This window comes from Carlito syrichta, unplaced genomic scaffold (assembly GCF_000164805.1).
Source record: "Carlito syrichta isolate Samal-C Ts95f unplaced genomic scaffold, Tarsius_syrichta-2.0.1 Scaffold303691, whole genome shotgun sequence".
Classification (NCBI taxonomy): Eukaryota; Metazoa; Chordata; class Mammalia; order Primates; family Tarsiidae; genus Carlito; species Carlito syrichta.
The window spans coordinates 1,227-18,450 of record NW_007247787.1 but is presented as its reverse complement, the minus strand read 5'-3'; the positions used below and the strand labels follow the sequence as shown (position 1 = coordinate 18,450).

Below are 17,224 nucleotides of genomic sequence, written 5' to 3'. Positions count from 1 at the left end.
CACACACACACACACACACACACACACCACACGAAAATAGATGCACACAAAAACACTGGGCAAAGCTCTAGACAGTGACGACAAGAAGAGAAACAGAGAAAACAGTCACAAGTAGGAGACGGACAGAACCACAGACTGTCCTATTGCATAGGGACACGCTGCATAGTCCCTAAACAGCCCTTGGCCATCTCTCCCTGACTGACAAACATTCAGGAAACAGCCACTATTTGAGGCACTTCTTGGTACATGAGAGGAGAGGGGTTCACAGGCCAGAGTTCAGAGCACAAAGCGCTGTGGGGGCTGGGTGTTACGCACCTGCTGCCCCGCCCAGTGTCACAGGCCCTAGCTTGTGACCTCTCACGGTGACACTGAAATGTTCTACTACCTGGAGAGGCTCCTTTGGTGTTCCCCAAACTGCTCTCTGATGTCTGATGGGTTTTGCATTTTCTGTAGCTATTTAAAGAGTTAATATTTTCATCTGATAAGTTCTTCTCCTTCTGGCCTTTATCTAGCGTCTGGAATCTGAATTGTTTAGATTTATCCCAGCCAGCCAGTTTACAGCTGACCAAGTTTTGAGGAATGTTTCCTTTATTCCTAGAAAAAGAAAATTAGCCATGAACACAGACAAGATCTCTGAAGCCAAAGTATTCAGTCACAGTATTCAGTAAAACACAGAATTCAGCCTAGAAAATGGCTATTGCAAACACTTTTACGAATGTAAGTAAAAAGGACATCTTGGGATAAAAATGCTTGAAAAGATTCTAGGGCTTCCCCCTCCAGCCCTCCTGGGAAAAATAAACGGGCAAAGAAAAGTTGGCTCCACAGTAATTCTTAGATCACAGCTTAAAAGCCATGAGTGCAACTTTATTTAAACTTACTCTATCCAGATCACCACCATTTTACTTCCTCCTTCCTTCAGTGTCCCAAAATGTGTCATCTTTGTAACTTCAACATCACCTTTGTTTTTCAATAAAAAGGCTCCATAGGACTCTTCCTCAGTCTCAACAACGGGAGCAGAGCCTCTGAAAAAAGTGCCAAAGAAAGGTGTCCCTTCAGCGCCACTGCCCTTCCAGCCTACCCTGGCCCCAGAGGACAGGGAGCCGCCCCCATGGGCAGAGCCTCCACCAGATCCAGAGCTTCTAGGAGGGAGGCACATCCTCAGAATGAAGACATCGGCGACAATCCCACAAGTCAAAGGAAAGTGGGCAGCACAGGGGCGTGTGGAAGTCGTGACTCTGAGAACTGCCCTGGCTGCTCCCCTGAGCCTCTCTCCCCAGCCCTGGGCTGCCTGGGAGGGAGGGAGGGAGCCAGGGAGCCAGGGAGCCAGCCAGCCAGTCAGCCAGCCAGCCAGCCATGGCTTCACACATCAGGTTCCACAAAACTTGCACTTGGAAAGAGTTCTGTTGCTTTGGAGTGCTTGAATACAATCAAACAAGAAGTTTTCCTCTTTAGAAAATGAGGCCTCCCTCAGAATGGGCCCAGTTACTTCCCCTCTTCTCCTGACACCTCCAGATAGCAGCTAGGGCTCCTCCAGAGACCTCCTCAGTGGCCTGCAGCTCCACTGAGAAAACTGCCTCAGAACGTGCCCCCGCCAACCTTGCACCCCATACCCTCCACAGGTGCCCAGGTGTGTGGGTGCCACAGTCCAAAGCATTTGCCAGGCCAGGGGAGATGACAGCAGGACCCAAAACAGAGGGGTTTGCTTAGTTCATGGGAGGGAGACCCCGGGGGCAGGGGGAGTGGACGCTGGCTGCATGGCTGCTCTGGGCTGCCGGTCTGTGCACAGGGAGTTGCCTGCAGGAACTGTGTGGAGAACAGTAGCTGCCCCATCCTCCCCGCACCGCAGCCTCCACTCCCAGTCAGCAGACCTGATGGGAACGAAAAGAACAGCAGTGCCACAGGGAACAGGCTTCTTCAGTAAGGGATGCCTGTTTATGATGTGAGTGTTTCTAACACCTGGAAACTCCTCAGGAAGGCCTGGCCACCAGATCCCAGGCAAAAAGGGGACTCCATGGCCTCTGCCTGGAGATGAGGTCATAGAACAGACAGGAAGCCTGGGGACCCGATCCAGACACAGGGAAGAGGTGTGGCCACAGCATCCCTGTCCTGTCTTATTTCCCAGCACTCCAGGAACAGCAGACAGCAGGTCGGCTGACAGCAGAACTCCTGTGCGTCAGGGCCTCTGCTGAGGGGAGGAGGGCGGGTATCTTAGAAGGGCAGGAGTTTCACTCCTCTGCCCACAAGGGGGCCCAAAGGTGTTCTCCCAATGGTAAGCAGGTCCCATGGGGAAGGGGACGGAGCTCTGAATGGCCAAACAAGTGTCCAGACACAGGCAAGGCACCTACAGGCAGAACCTGTGGGGACAATCCCCACTACCCCCTATATCCAATGTGAGACATTTCAAGATGCCAACATGTGAAAGAACAAGATATTAAAATCTACCAAAAATGACAACCATCAATGTAAGATTAAGGATGAAGAGGGGCCCCGACCTCTACCTTCAACCGATCGCAAAGGCGGCTGAAAGCCCCCAGAAGGCACCATCCCCCCCACCCCAATCAGCCAACTCTGGACCTGGATGCCTCTTGTTCTGGCTTATTAAAAGAGCTCTCCTTAAACATACTGGCCTTGGGCCTTTCACCTCCCCAGGAAGCAGAGTGCTTTCGTATTACCGCCTTTCCACAGGGGTCATACACAGGGCTCTCCAGATGTAGCACGCCTGGTTGCTCTCCACCACTACTGCGCTGACGACGTCGTCTCTCTGGGGTGTGTACCCGGCCGGCACTTTCAGAGAGTCCAAGGTGAAGAAGATGCTGTCAGCCAGGACCCCATTCCTCCCGCAGAGGCTGGAGACAGAGACCTGAGAGCAGGGCAGCCCCATGTCACGGGCAGCATGCACTGCACACCTGCCCACCCAGACCCCATGCCTGGGCCCCCGGGGCTGGAGCCCTGGCCTGAGAAAAGCCTGCGCCCCAGCCTGACACCTGTGTTCCCTGAGGCCTTGTGCCAGACTGAGATAACGGAAGGGGCAGCCTACTGGGGCCTGTTGCAGCCACGCTCATGTTTTCCCAGCCTTGGACAAACCCTCCTCCTCCCCTGCCTCCACCTCCCACACATTAGCTTTTACCAGGAGGTTCAAATCCCACAGCCCGCCCCACTCGCTCCAATGAGTCTCTAATACTTAGAACAGGGGTCCTCAAACTACGGCCTGCGGGCCACATGCAGCCCGCCAAGGACATTTATCTGGCCCACCGGATGTTTTTGCCGGCCGCTGCCTGTCCTGCCTAGCAGCCAACTCCACCGGCCCGCAGTGCACATGTGTGGAATGTGCGTCGCACTCTCCAACTCCCCTCCTTCTCTCTGTCTCTCGACTCCTCCTCTCAGTAATCTCAGGAACCATGCACTCAAAATGGCAACCATCTTTGGCAGCACTTATATCTGTGAACAGACTTTTTCCAGAGTGAAACATCTGAAATCTCCAACCAGATCTAGACTAACTGATGCACACTTGCATCACTTGTTACAACTAGCAGTGACAAATATGGAACCGGATATTGACCATCTTATTAGCCAAAAGCAGGCCCATAGTTCCCATTAAAATACTGGTAAGTTTGTTGATTAACTTTACTTGTTCTTCATTTTAAATATTGTATTTGTTCCCGTTTTGTTTTTTCACTTCAAAATAAGATATGTGCAGTGTGCATAGGAATTTGTTCACAGTTTTTTTTAATTTAAACTATAGTCCACCCCTCCAACGGTCTGAGGGACAGTGAACTGGCCTCTGTTTTAAAAGTTTGAGGACCCCTGACTTAGAACTTTTCAACACATCCACACCCACCTCATGCCTTAGAACTTAATTACGTGAGCACCCTGACTCAGTCTAGAGCCTTCTCGAGAACAGGCTCCTTTCTGGCTAAGACTCAGCTTCATTTTTCCAGGTTCCCAACCCACCCAGGTGAATCCAGGGCTGAGACCTGTCTCAGTGGCAGGTCTGGTGGAAACAGAGAGAGCCCCTCATGAGCACGCTACCTTGTCTACACGCTTGTACCTCAGTGGCTTCACTGAGGTGGCCTCGCTTTTCCACGTGCCGGGCTGGATCCAGTACTCGGCCTCCACCCAGTCCCCCTTGCAGGGCCTGAAGCCTGAAAGGGCCAGGGGAAAGCCACAGCAATGTCAGTAAGCACGGCCAGCTGCCCGTTGCAATGTGTTGCCATTACTTCCACTGCATCTGAGATGCAGCTGGATGGCTGCAAAAGCCATTTCTGCTACCGAGAGAGACCTATTTCTCCATTTAAAGCCCCCGAAGGAGTGTCAGCCACTGCAGTGGGATGAGCTGAACTGGAGAACTTGAACTCACACCTCTAGATCCGAAGAGGCAGGTGTCTGTGCAGAGGTAGATTACCATGGCATACCTGAGGCAGGCGGTAGTGCTCGCTCCCTTCCCAGGACAGTGTTTGTATCACCTCCATGCACTCAGGTACCCCAGCTCAGGGGTGGGACACTCAATGCCCCAGCCAGTCCCTTGCCATGCTAGAGAGCTGTGCTGTGGTCCATGCCACGCTGCCGGACATGAGATGATGTGGCAGGATGCGGCAAATGGTCAAATATATTTCTTGTATAATTGAGTGAATAAACACAGAAACATGTAGCTGGTTCAGGATCAGCAGTTGGCCTCATGGCAATCATTAGCCCAGGGCAGGAAAGGAGTTGATAGCAGTTAAAGGTATTTACTTTTGAAAGGCAAGTTGCAACTTTAAAGGCCTGCCCGGGCTCCAGGCAGGTTTTGTTTGGGAAAGGCCAAATGACCCAAAGACTAGCCATTTAATGGATATGCAAAAAGAGTGGCTAATTCACAGACTTATCCAAAAACCCCCCTTCTGAAGTTGACAGTTTACAAGCCTGCAGTTCCTGGAAACCATTTGTTCTTTGAAAAATCTGATTTTACTGAGTACAACCTTGTAAGATTCCAAAGGAAATATGTAATCACTCAACACAACCCCCCTCCCTTACCTAAACAAGGGTATAAGACCCCAGGTCTCCTATTCTGGGGCACTCGAATTGGACGCATTAAATTCTTGGGCAGCTGTGCTAGCCAGCATAATAAAGTGCCACTTCCTATAATAGTCTCGGTCACGATCTCTCTATTTTTCCTGCTACAATGCCACAGGGCCTCCCGCAGGTGGGGCTGGTGAGAAACTGCAGGCTCAGTGATGAGAAGTGGCCAAGCTGTACCAAGAGAACAGAGAGCTGGCCTGCATAGGCCTGCTGTGGTACAGGATGGGAAGCCACAACCAGTTACGACCTTTTGTTATTTTGCAATAAACACACTAGCAATAATAGGCTCAAAAAGGCCAAGCACAGTAAGTTACCTGTCATCCCAGCACCTTGGGAGGCTGAGGCGAGAGGACTGCCTGAGTCTAGGGGTTTGAGACCAGCCTGGGCAACTTGGTGAGACCTCGTCTCTACTAGCCAGGTGTGGTGGCATGTATCTGTAGTTACAGCTATTTGAAAGGCTGAAGCAGAAGGATCGCCTGAGCCCAGCAGGTCGAGGCTGTGGTGGCCGGAAGCATGCCACTGCACTCCAGCCTGGGCAAGAGTGAGACTCTGACTCAAAAAAAATTTTTTTTTAAAGGCTCAAGAAACAAAAGGGCATAGTTAAATCCTGCATCTGTTTCTCTAGTAAGATGGTGAACACAAAACTGAGCCCAAGTATCTGCTGCCATCTACATCCAACACCCACATCAAACACAGGAGCCAGGGTGAAGCCACCGACCATCTCAACACAGAAAGGACAAGCTGGCAGGGCCTCACCTTCAATGTCAGGTGCTGTTTTGAGAATCCTGTGTCATAAAATCACAATGTAACATGTGCGGCTACAGAGGTGCATTTATGTGGTATTTTGTAAACCATGCCCTCATTTATTACATAATTGTTTAACATAATTTCACTAATTTTTTATTCCAAAATTTCTTGGACATACACGGAAAGTGATGCAATAGCTGTTAATGTGCTGGTTCCACAAACAGCTAAAAAAAGTTAAACAAGTTGAAACAAGTGTGCTTCCATCAGAATCATGCAATCAAAGATTTCAGAAAAGCATTCTACTAAAAAAGAAATATTGGGCATGATCATAAATGCTACCGTAAATCTGGTTTAAAAACCCAACACGGAGACAAAAACATTTGTTTTTACAGTGATGGCAGGGTTTGGCTGGAACACAGCACTGCGCAACAAATGCGCTTTCTCCATGTGCAGCAGCCTTGGAGCAGAATGCACAGGAGCGAGGTGGGGCCCACATAGCCTGTGCTCCCGCCTGCTGACATGTCCAGCCAGCAGGAGAGCCAGTGGTGGCAGTGGCACTCTGCCAGCACACATGGGCACCTGAACTACAGAACCTCTGTGACAAAGCTCATGGCCACGACACGCACACCCTCAGGCCCGGCAGCCCTGAATTCCCTTTGTGCCTTTACCACCTGGCTTGTACAGACACTTGGACCTGAGGAACAATTCAGTAAATCTACTTGAGTACTAGGATGGGATCCTTTTATATTTTTTAAGTGAAACCTCTAATTTCTGTTTACACTTTGTCCAAAATCAACTGAAAATCTTTCACTTAAGTATTTCATAAGATAGAGCCAAACATCTTCAGCTTTTGATGCCTCTTGCAAACTGCAGTCACTGAAAACAAGACTCGTAAACAAGAAGGCGGAAAAGCAATGGGGGAAGTGAACAATCAGATCCTAGGAGCTCCAACGGTATATATAAAGTAATGCTGAAACTCTAAGACTGCAGTTGAGAATATTCCAACTTGTGTGAAGGCTCCTTCAGGAAGTCTTTCTTACGCTATCTTTCTGAGTCGGGGGGTTCCCTCCATCGCCCAGGTGGGAGAGTGGCAGGATCACGGCTCACTGCGGCCTCGACCTCTGGGCTCAGGTGCTTCCACCTCAGCCTCAATAGCTGGGAATACAGGTGCCACCACGCCCAGCTAATTTTGGGGTTTTTGGTAGAGATGAGTTCTCACTATATTGCCTACGCTGGTCTCAAACTGCACCACCAGGGGCAGCAGGTGCCCAGTACATAGCTGCCGAATTAAACTCATCAAGGGCACTGAGAAATACTTTATTTAGGCATAAAAATAAAACCTTGGGTCAGGTAAAAACAAATGCAATTAAAAATGAGTATGTACTCTTAGGTGTAAGGTTATACCCAAGCCCTATTTTAAACATCTGAAATACTTTAGAAACAACAATACCTCTGTGTACCTGTAGTACCATTGACTTACATTAGTAACTCAATAATTGTATGGAAGGAACAACTAACCAGAAATTAGTACCTGCATTCAATTAATGCACATAAAAACATGAAAGCACAAGTTTAAACAGTGATTCCCCCCACCCCAGGCCCAAAATCTACCCAACATCTGAGAGCCTCTATGTGAAGCCAGCACCTAGAGAAGGTATACTAGTCCCAAACCCTCTCAACAACTACAGCTTGCCCAGATCTGACCCTTTCAATGATGCATGAGTGTAGTCATCTCAAATGCAATCCATACAAATTATTTAAAAGACACAAACCCTCGGCCAGGCATGGTGGCTCACGCCTGTAATCCCAGTGCTTTCTGAGGCTAAGGTGGGAGGATTGCTTGAGGCCAGGAGTTTGAGACCAGCCTGGGCAACACACCGAGGCCTCGTTTCTACAAAATAGAAATTAAGAATCTAGCCAGACAAGGTGGCACATGCCTGCAGTCCCAGCTACTCAGGAGGCTGAGGCAGGAGGACTGAGGCCCAGGAGGTCGAGGTTGCAGTGAGCCATGATGGTGCCACTGCACTCCAGCCTGGGTGACAGTGAGAGTCTGCCTCTATGCACAAAAAACAGTAGTAAAAGACACAAAGCCTAATATCAAGAATGAAACAGAGACCCCGCTAGCATACCTTCACACACACTCTTCAGAGAGAAGTATGTGGTCTGACTGATGTAGCCAGCGCCCTCCATCAGGGAAGTCACACAGCCAATCAACATGCGGGGACTGGAGTCCAACAGCCCTCTGCCATGGTTTTTGCTGTCATCTTCCCATTTATCAGAGATAGCTTCCACCTAAGACAGACAAACCACTTTTTAGATCACAATTTGAGGACTGTAAGAAAAATCAATGACAGGCCAGGATGCTTGCTTTCCTCCATCAGGGTTGGACGTTAGACAGTGGGGCACCAGCAGTTCTCCTTCCTGTCCACGGATGGCGTCTGCTCACTGTGCCCTCAAGTGATGAAAGCAAAGGAGTTCTCTGGGGTGGGCTTCACAAGGGCTTCACCTTCGTGATCCGATCACCTGCCAAATCCACTTAATCACATCACACTGGGGGTTAGGGTTTCAACATATGAACTGTGAGGGGACCCAACATCAAGTCTACAGCAATCCCATGTGAAAATGGTAGGATAAAGGAAAAATATTACACGATTATCTCAACGGAGGCAAAAACAAGCATTTGGCAAAATCCAACATCTTTTCACAATATACTCAATAAAACTAGGAATAGAAAACTTCCTCAATGCGACACGGCCATAAATGAAAAAATCCACAACAAACACCACACTTGGTGGTGAAAGGCTGAAAGCCTTCCCCCTAATATCAGGAACAAGGCAAGGATGCCCACTCTCACCTCAAGACAACCAAATTGCCAAAGAAGCAAGTAAAATTCTCTCTGCTCACAGATGGCATCATCTTAGAAGATTCTAAAGATTCCACACACTGCCGGGCTCGGTGGCTCAGCCTGTAATCCTGCGCCTTTGGGAGGCTGAGGTGAGTGGACTGCCTGAGCCCGCGGGTTCGAGACCCGCCTGGGCAGGCAAGACCTCATCTCTACAATAAATCAAAAAATCAGCCGGGTGTCGTAGCGCGCCCCTGTAATCCCGGCTACTCAGAAGGCTGAGGCGGAAGGATCGCCGGAGCCCAACAGGCGAGGCTGTGGTGGCCGGGACCGGCCACTGCACTCCAGTCTGGGTGACAGAGTGAGACTCCAACTCAAAAAAAAAAAAAAAAGAAGATTCCACACACAAAAAATGGTTAGAGCTAATAAATGAGTTAATTCACCAAAGTAGGAGGATACAAAGTCAACATACAAAAATCAGTTTTATTTCCATACACCTTCAATGAAGAAACCAAAAAGGAAACCAAGAAAAACAATTCCATTTACAACAGCATAAGAAAGAAACAGAAGCCGGGCTTGGTGGCTCAGCCTGTAATCCCGTGCCTTTGGGAGGCTGAGGTGAGTGGATTGCCTGAGCCCGCGGGTTCAAGACCCACCTGGGCAGCGAGACCTCATCTCTACAATAAATAAAAAAATCAGCCGGGCGTGGTAGCATGTGCCTGTCATTCCGGCTACTCGCAAGGCTGAGGCGGAAGGATCGCCAGAGCCCAGCAGGTCAAGGCTGCGGTGGCTGGGAGCGGCCACTGCACTCCAGTCTGGGCAACTGAGTGAGACTCCAACTCAAAAAAAAAAAAGAAAGAAATAGAATACTTAGGAATTAAGTTAATGAAGGAGATGGAAGACTTGCAAAATAAAAACTACAAAACATTGATAAATGAAATTAAAGACCTAAATAAATGGAAAGACATCTATGTTCATGAGTTGGAAGACTTCATAATGTTAAGACGACTGTACTATGCAAAGTGATCTACAAATTCAATGTAATTCCTATAAAATCCTATCTGTGTGCTTTTGCATAAATAGAAAAACCCATCCTAAAATTCATATGGAATCTCAAGGGACCCCAGATAGCCAAAACAGTCTTGAAAAGGAATGAAAATTGGAGGTCTCAGGCCTTCTGATTTCAAATGTCCTACAAAGCTACAGTCATCAAACAAATGTAGCACTGGTTTAAAGATGGAAATGTAGAGCAAGAAATAAAATGGAGAGCTCAGAAATAAACCCTTGCACATGTGGTTGATTGAGTTTTGCAGCCTGGGTAACATAGTGAGACCTCACCGTTACAAAAAAATTCAGAAATTAGCCAGGCGCGGTGCCACATGCCTGTAGTCCTGGCTACTTGGGAGGTTAAGTGAAAGGATCACGTGAACCCAGGTATTGGAGGCTGCAGTAAGCCGTGATCACACCACTGCACTTCAGCCTGGGTGACAGTGAGACCCTGACACATACACACACAAAAAGCAATGATATCCACATGCAAAAGAATGACTCTGGATGCTTGTTATATACACATACAAAAATTAACTCAAAATGGACCAAAGACAAATTTAAGAGCTAAACCTATAAAAGTCTCAGTAGAAAACACTGGGGGAAATCTTCATGATCTTGGATTAGTCAATGTTTTCTCAAGTGTGGATAAAAAGTACAGGCAATTAAAAAAAAAAAGACAAGTTTGACTTCATTAAAACTTAAAGTTTTTGTGCATTAAAGGATACTACCAAGAAAGTGAAGACTGGGCATGACGGCTCATGCCTGTAATCCCAGCATTTTGGGAGGCCAAGGTGGGAGAATTGCTTGAGGTCAGGAGTTCAAGATCAGCCTGGGCAACATGGTGAGACCCCATCGCTACCAAAAAAAAAAAAATTAAAACTTAGCCAGGTGTCATCATGTGCCTGTAGTCCCAGTTACTCAGGAGGCTGAGGCAGGAGGATCACTTGAGTCCAGGAGTCTGAGGCTAAGATGAGCCATGACTGTGGTACTATGCTCCAGCCTAGGCAATACTGTCTCACTACTACTACTACTAATAATAATAATAACAACAACAACAATAATAATAGTGTGAAAAGACAACCACAGAATGAGAGAAAATATTGGCAAATCATATATCTGATAAGAGATTACTATATAGATTTAGTAAAGAATTCCTACAATTCAACAAATAAATAACTCAATTTAAAAACAAGCAAAAGGATCTCAATAAACATTTCTCCAAAAAAGATATACAGATGGCCAATAACCACATGAAAAAAAGTCCAAGTCACTAATCATTAGGGAAATGCAAATAAAACTACTTCACATCCACTAGGAACGGTTACTGTCAAAAATAAGAAAGAAAACCGCAAGTGCTGACAAGGATGTAGAGAAAGTGGAAACTTCGTGCAGTGCTGGTGGGAACATAAAACGGTGCCACTGCTGTGGAAAAATGTTAGTTCCTAAAAAGCTAAGCACAGAATGACTATATGACCCAGCGATCCCATTCCTAGGTATATCCCAAGAAGAACTGAAAACAAGGACTCAAACAGACACTTGTTCTTAACAGCATTATTTACAACAGCCAAAATGCAAATGACAACCCAGTGTCAATCAACAGATGGAGACACCAACTGTGATGAGTCCACAGGATGGAATGTTATTCAGAAGTCAAGAGGAACAAACTTTTAATGCATACTACATTTATGAACCTTGGAAACATGAAGCTAAGTCAAAAAGGCCAGACACAAAAAGGATGGATACTGTATGATTCCACATATGAAGTACTTAGAAGGGGGCAATTCCTAGAGACAGAAAGTAAAACACTGAATGACTGTGTAACAGGCAGAGAGTTTCTACTGGGATGCGGAAAAAACTCTGAAGGTGGATTGTAGTGACAGCTGCACAAACAACATGAACGTACTTAGTGCCACTGACTGGTACATGATAAAAATGATATGGGATCATTCTCACATTTTTCACCACATCAATACTGAGCAAAAACAACAGGCCCATTTGCAAGATGCTAAAAGTACTTGAAAACTTGATTACTGGTTTACATACATATATATATTTTTGAGTTGGAGTCTCACTCTGTCGCCCGGGCTGGAGTGCAGTGGCACGCTCACGGCCACTGCAGCCTCAACCTGCTGGGCTTGGGCGATCCTTCCACCTCAGTAGCTGGAACTATGGTGTGCGCTACCATGCCTGGTTAATAATTTTGATTTATTGTAGAAATGAGGTCTTGCCAAGTTGCCCAGGCTGGTCTCGAACTCCTGGGCTCAGGCAATCTTCTTGCCTTTGCCTCCCAAAGTGCTGGAATTACAGGCGTGAGCCACCACAACAATTGTGAGTAGAAATGAACACTCTACACCATGACAAAAATGGGAACAAGCAAATGATAGCCAACAACCAATAGGACCAGATACCCAGATGCTCCTTTTCCCACATTTTAGCATCTCCAGGATCAGGATGAGTCTCATAAGCAATGTTTCCATTTTAAGTTTTCTTTCTTTCTTATTTGTTAGAGCCAGAGCCTCGCTGTCACCAGGCTGGAGTACAGTGGCATGATCATATCTCACTGTGACCTTGAATTCCTGGGCTCAAGTGATCCTTCTTTTTCAGCCTCCTGAGTAGCTGGGACTACAGGCACATGCCTTTCATTTTGCAGCATCTAGACCAGAGCTATCCAAGGACTTTGTGCCGCCCAATTTGGTATGCGCTAGCTACATTTACCATTTAGCACTTGAAATGTGGCCAATGGAATTGAAGAACTAATTTTAAATTGCATTCAGTTTTTAAAAATTTTAGAGATGGGGTATCTTCATGCTGCCCAGGCTGATTTTGAACTCCTGGGCTCAAGGAGATTCGTGCTCTTGCCTTAGCCTCCAAAGTGGCTGGGACTATAGATTTGCACCACCATGCCTGGCTGTAAATTGTATTTAGTTTTAATAAATTTAAATAGCTGCATGTGGCTGGAGGCTACCACACTGAACAATGCAATTCTAGGGTTTAAATTATTTTATTTTTACACGTATACACTATTTTTTTAAATTGAGAAAGATGATATTAAGTATTAACTATAATATTAACAAGGTGCATCTCAAGTAATTGTTTTTTTGAGTCAGGGTCTCACTTTGTCACCCAGGATGGAGTGTAGTGGCATGATCACAGCTCACAGCAGCTTCAAACTCCTGGGCTCAAGCAATCCTTCCACCTCAGCCTCCCAAGTTGCTAGGATTGCAGACATACACCACCAGGCCTGGCTCAAGCACTTTTTTTTTTTTGAGTTGGAGTCTCACTCTGTCGCCCAGACTGGAGTGCAGTGGCCGCTCCCGGCCACCGCAGCCTCGACCTGCTGGGCTCCGGCGATCCTTCCGCCTCAGCCTTCCAAGTAGCCGAAACTACAGGTATGCGCTACTGATTTTTTGATTTATTATAGAGATGAGGTCTCGCTGCCCAGGCGGGTCTTGAACCCGCGGGCTCAGGCAATCTGCTCACCTCAGTCTCCCAAAGGCGCGGAATTACAGGCTGAGCCACCGAGCCCGGCTACTCAAGCATTTTTATAAAGTAAATAAGAGCACAATAAGTTTGTTGGATTCCAAATTACACTAAAAAATTCAATAGCTTTCCTATCTATATAGGAAGAAAAAAAATTGAAAGTACAATGTAAAATTATGTTGACAATGGAAGAAACACAAACATTTTTAAACATCAACTTAGGGAATGTATAGAGACTAAATGAAGAAAATTATTGCAGAGTAAAAAGAATATAAAGAAAGGCTCCAATACGAGGGAGGGACCCCAAAAAAGCTGGGATTGTCTTTTGGAGGGTGGGCCCCTTGTAGTACAGGCTTTCCCTGCTAGGTAAGTATTCTAGGAACCCACTGGCTCAGTGTACCAGCCAGTGTTATTGTGAAAGGTTGTGTTTGGTGTAAGTGAATATTTTTTTTTTTTTGCCGATTCTTTCAATCAATTCCCCATTTCATGATGGATGATTCACATGCACAGCTGCCCACACCGCGCTGAGTGTTCAGTAGTTTTTGACCCAAATCAGCACGACCCCTGTTCTCTGCCCTCCCTAGTCTCCTGATCCTACCTTGAGGGATTTTGTTTCCCCAGATGAAAAAAGTCCTCAAAGGGAAATGTTTTGTCAATGTGAAGGAGGTGAAACAAACAAACAAAAAAATAGCAGAAACACTAAAAGGAATCAAAATTGACGAGTTCAAAAACTGTTGAGCAGTGGAAAAGCATCTCAATAGGTGTACTGTGTTAAACAGAGTACTTTGAAGCTGACTAAAGTTTAAATGTGTAAGAATATATAATCTTTTATTAATAAATTGTTTTTTGGGGTCTCCCCTTGTAAATGGACAGACATAATTTGTGGTTAGAGAAGACTCTATATGATCCAAGTATCAATATGATATTGATAAACTCGGTGCCATCTAAAATAAATCTGAGCAGAAGAGAAAAAATAGAAAGATTCTAAGACTCCTCGAGAACATGTGAAGAGCCAGAAAAATTCCATCTGCAAATACAAATAATGAAGGGAAGCCTGCTTACCACCTATCACAGTGACCATGGGGCCCCGGTACAAGCATTAGGACCAATAGTCACACGCACACAGGCTTCATTCCAGATCAGTAGGGGAGAGTGAGTGACTCAGTGGGCTGACTGGCTAGCCACAGGAAAGAAATGTCTGTTTCTTTCTTTCAGTCTGTGTGCGCACACGCGTGCTCGCGCGCACACACACACACATCCAGGTAGATTAAATGTCAATAAACAAATACTTTTCTGATGAAAATCTCAGTGAATATTAATAAGAAGTGAACCAGGCCGGGTGTGGTGGCTCACACCTGTAATCCCAGCCCTTTAGGAGGCAGAGGCAAGAGGACTGCCTGAGCACAGGGGTTTGAGACCAGCCTGTGTAATTTGGTGAGACCCTGTCTCTACAATAAATAAAAAAATTAGCTGGGAAGGTGGCACATGCCTGTTGTCCCAGCTGCCTGGGAGGCTGAGGCAGGAGGACTGCCTGAGCCCAGGAGGTTAAGGCTGCAATGAGATATAATCATGCCACTGCACTCCATCCTGGTTGACAGAGTGAGATTCCAACTAAAAAAAAAAAAAAGCCAGGCTCAGTGGCTCAGCCTGTAATCCGGCGCCTTTGGGAGGCTGAGGTGAGTGGATTGCCTGAGCCTGCGGGTTCGAGACCCGCCTGGGCAGCAAGACCTCATCTCTACAATAAATCAAAAAATCAGCCGGGCATGGTAGCGCGCGCCTGTAATTCCGGCTACTCGCAAGGCTGAGGCAGAAGGATCGTCGGAGCCCAGCAGGTCGAGGCTGAGGTGGCCGGGAGCGGCCACTGCACTCTAGTCTGGGCGACAGAGTGAGACTCCAACTCAAAAAAAAAAAAAAAAGTGAACCAAGCTAGGCAACATGGCAAGATCATGTATCTACCAAAAAAAAAAAAAAAATCAGCCAGACATGGTGGCACATGCCTATAGTCCCAGCTGCTTGGGAAGCCAAGGCAGGAGACTCGCCTGAGCTCAGGAGGTTAAGGCTGTGGTGAGCTGTGAATGTGCCACTGCCCTCCAGCGGGGAGAGAGTGAGACTGCAACTCAGGGGGAAAAAAAAGAAGAGAAATAAGCCCCTCTACAAAATCTTACAGAGTCCAAACCCACACAGAAAAGATAGGCACACTTAACTACATAAACCCTAATTCTACAAAATAGTCAAAGAATGGTCTTGGGGAAAATTCCTGTAACATTTTCATATAATAATTTTCCTTAAAAAGATTTAATTTTGGCAGGCATGGTGGTTCACACTCGTAGTCTCAGCTGCTCAGGAGGCTGAAGTGACAGGATCACTTGAGTGCAGGAGTTTGCGGCCACAGTGAGCTATGATCATGTCACTACACTCTAGCCTGGGTGACAGAGCAAGACCTCATCTCTAAGAAGAAACAATTAAAATACCCTGTAGTTTCCCTAATATATAAGCCCTTTAATAAGAGAATAAGTTGACCTCAACAAAAATGGACAGAGAACATGAAAATAATTCATATAAAAATGTGAAAAGTTAAGGTACTGTAAGGCTTAAGTGCAAATTAAAATTATGAGATCATTTTCACTTACTAGATTATCAAAGATTTCAAAGATAGATACCATCCACATCCTTGTCATCACTGGGGAACAGTCATTCTCATTATAAGTATGATAATATTAATGTTAACTTGATGATAACCATTAAGTTGTTAAACACACATACACTTTAACCTAGCAACTCTACTTTCATGAATTTATATCATAAAATACTATTTTTACATGAAAAATAATTATTGTTTTAACAATACTTTTTTAGAACACTGAGACAGATAGGTATAAACCTGTTTACTGTGTTTTCCATGGCATAATTTTATAGGCAAACTTTACTTTCTGAATTATCAATTTGTATCTCGTTGGAATGATTCACAAGGACCTCTGCTTAACCTTTGGAACAGAAATTATGAAGAATAAAAGCACCTCCTTGAAGGACCATTCCACTTTCTTTCCCTTCACTGGGTCATGGGAGTTGAACTAAACCCGAGGAAAGGAACATGAAGCCCCAAGGCGAAGAGAGGATGTCCCCCATGAACTCAGACTTTACTTACTCTGATTGCTTTCAGTCCATTCGATACTTTATTTTCTTCCACAACTGCAGTAACTTCCTGTCCAACATTCAGAAGCACTTTGCCAGTCACAGCATCGTTGGAGAAGTAGATTAAATCATCAATCATGCCATAATCACTGCAATACCTTGTCACGACACCCTGTACAGTCTTCAACTTAGTGTCACCTGAAATGAGTAAACAATGAGGTTATACTGGCCACAAAAACAAGCACACGCTACAGTTAAGCCCTGTCACAGAAAGGCAGAGCACAAAGCATCCATCAGGGCCTGGCACCTAACGGGCTGGGCTTGAGACAGAAATGCCACTGGGGAATAGGGTGTTGGAGGCAGATGGCCCAGGTTCCCTGAAGGGCACATGTGATGGACGCAGTGAGGACAGCTCTGATTCAAAGCCAGACTGCCCGCGTTTGACTCCTAGTTTTTCTACCACCATTTGTACCACTGTGGACTAGGTCCTTAGCGGCTCTGTGCCCATCATCCACTGTAAGATGAAGACAGTAATTGTTGCCACTCCAGAGAGCTGCTGGAGGGTTGAGTGGCCAAGCGCCCGTCCAGACCTCCGCATGGCTGACACAGCTTAGGGTGTTGTGCAAACTATATCAGCATCTGGGGAGTCTCTGACACGTGTTGCTATTACCATGGACAGTTTCTTTCACCACCAGCACCGGCGGTGGCAGCAGGCTCAGCAAGCATGGTGCTGGAAGAGGTCCAGGGCTTGGGCAAGCAAGTGTTGCGTGTGCCTTGGCCATTGAGTGACGGCTCCAAACAGCTCCAGCAGCCACGGTCCTGAATCCTCCATGCACCATCCTTGTGACTCTTCAGACACAGCAGAAACCTCGGGCACCCAGTGACAAAACAGGCATGGGATCTCAGCGCTGCGTGGAG

General features: G+C 46.4%; 1 protein-coding gene across 1 annotated transcript in view; it reads right to left on the bottom strand.

Annotated features, from left to right (window-relative positions):
- The window catches only part of MOV10L1 (Mov10 RISC complex RNA helicase like 1), a gene marked incomplete at its 5' end in the record, with an annotated part of 76,651 nt that extends 60,147 nt beyond the window's left edge, over positions 1-16,504 (bottom strand). The window contains 6 exons of the mRNA XM_021712891.1: positions 383-594; positions 879-1,022; positions 2,673-2,860; positions 4,030-4,142; positions 7,932-8,094; positions 16,320-16,504. Of these exons, the coding sequence (XP_021568566.1) occupies positions 383-594; positions 879-1,022; positions 2,673-2,860; positions 4,030-4,142; positions 7,932-8,094; positions 16,320-16,504 (1,005 nt within the window). The remainder of the gene's footprint in view (positions 1-382; positions 595-878; positions 1,023-2,672; positions 2,861-4,029; positions 4,143-7,931; positions 8,095-16,319) is intronic.
- Between the last annotated feature and the right edge of the window lie 720 nt (positions 16,505-17,224).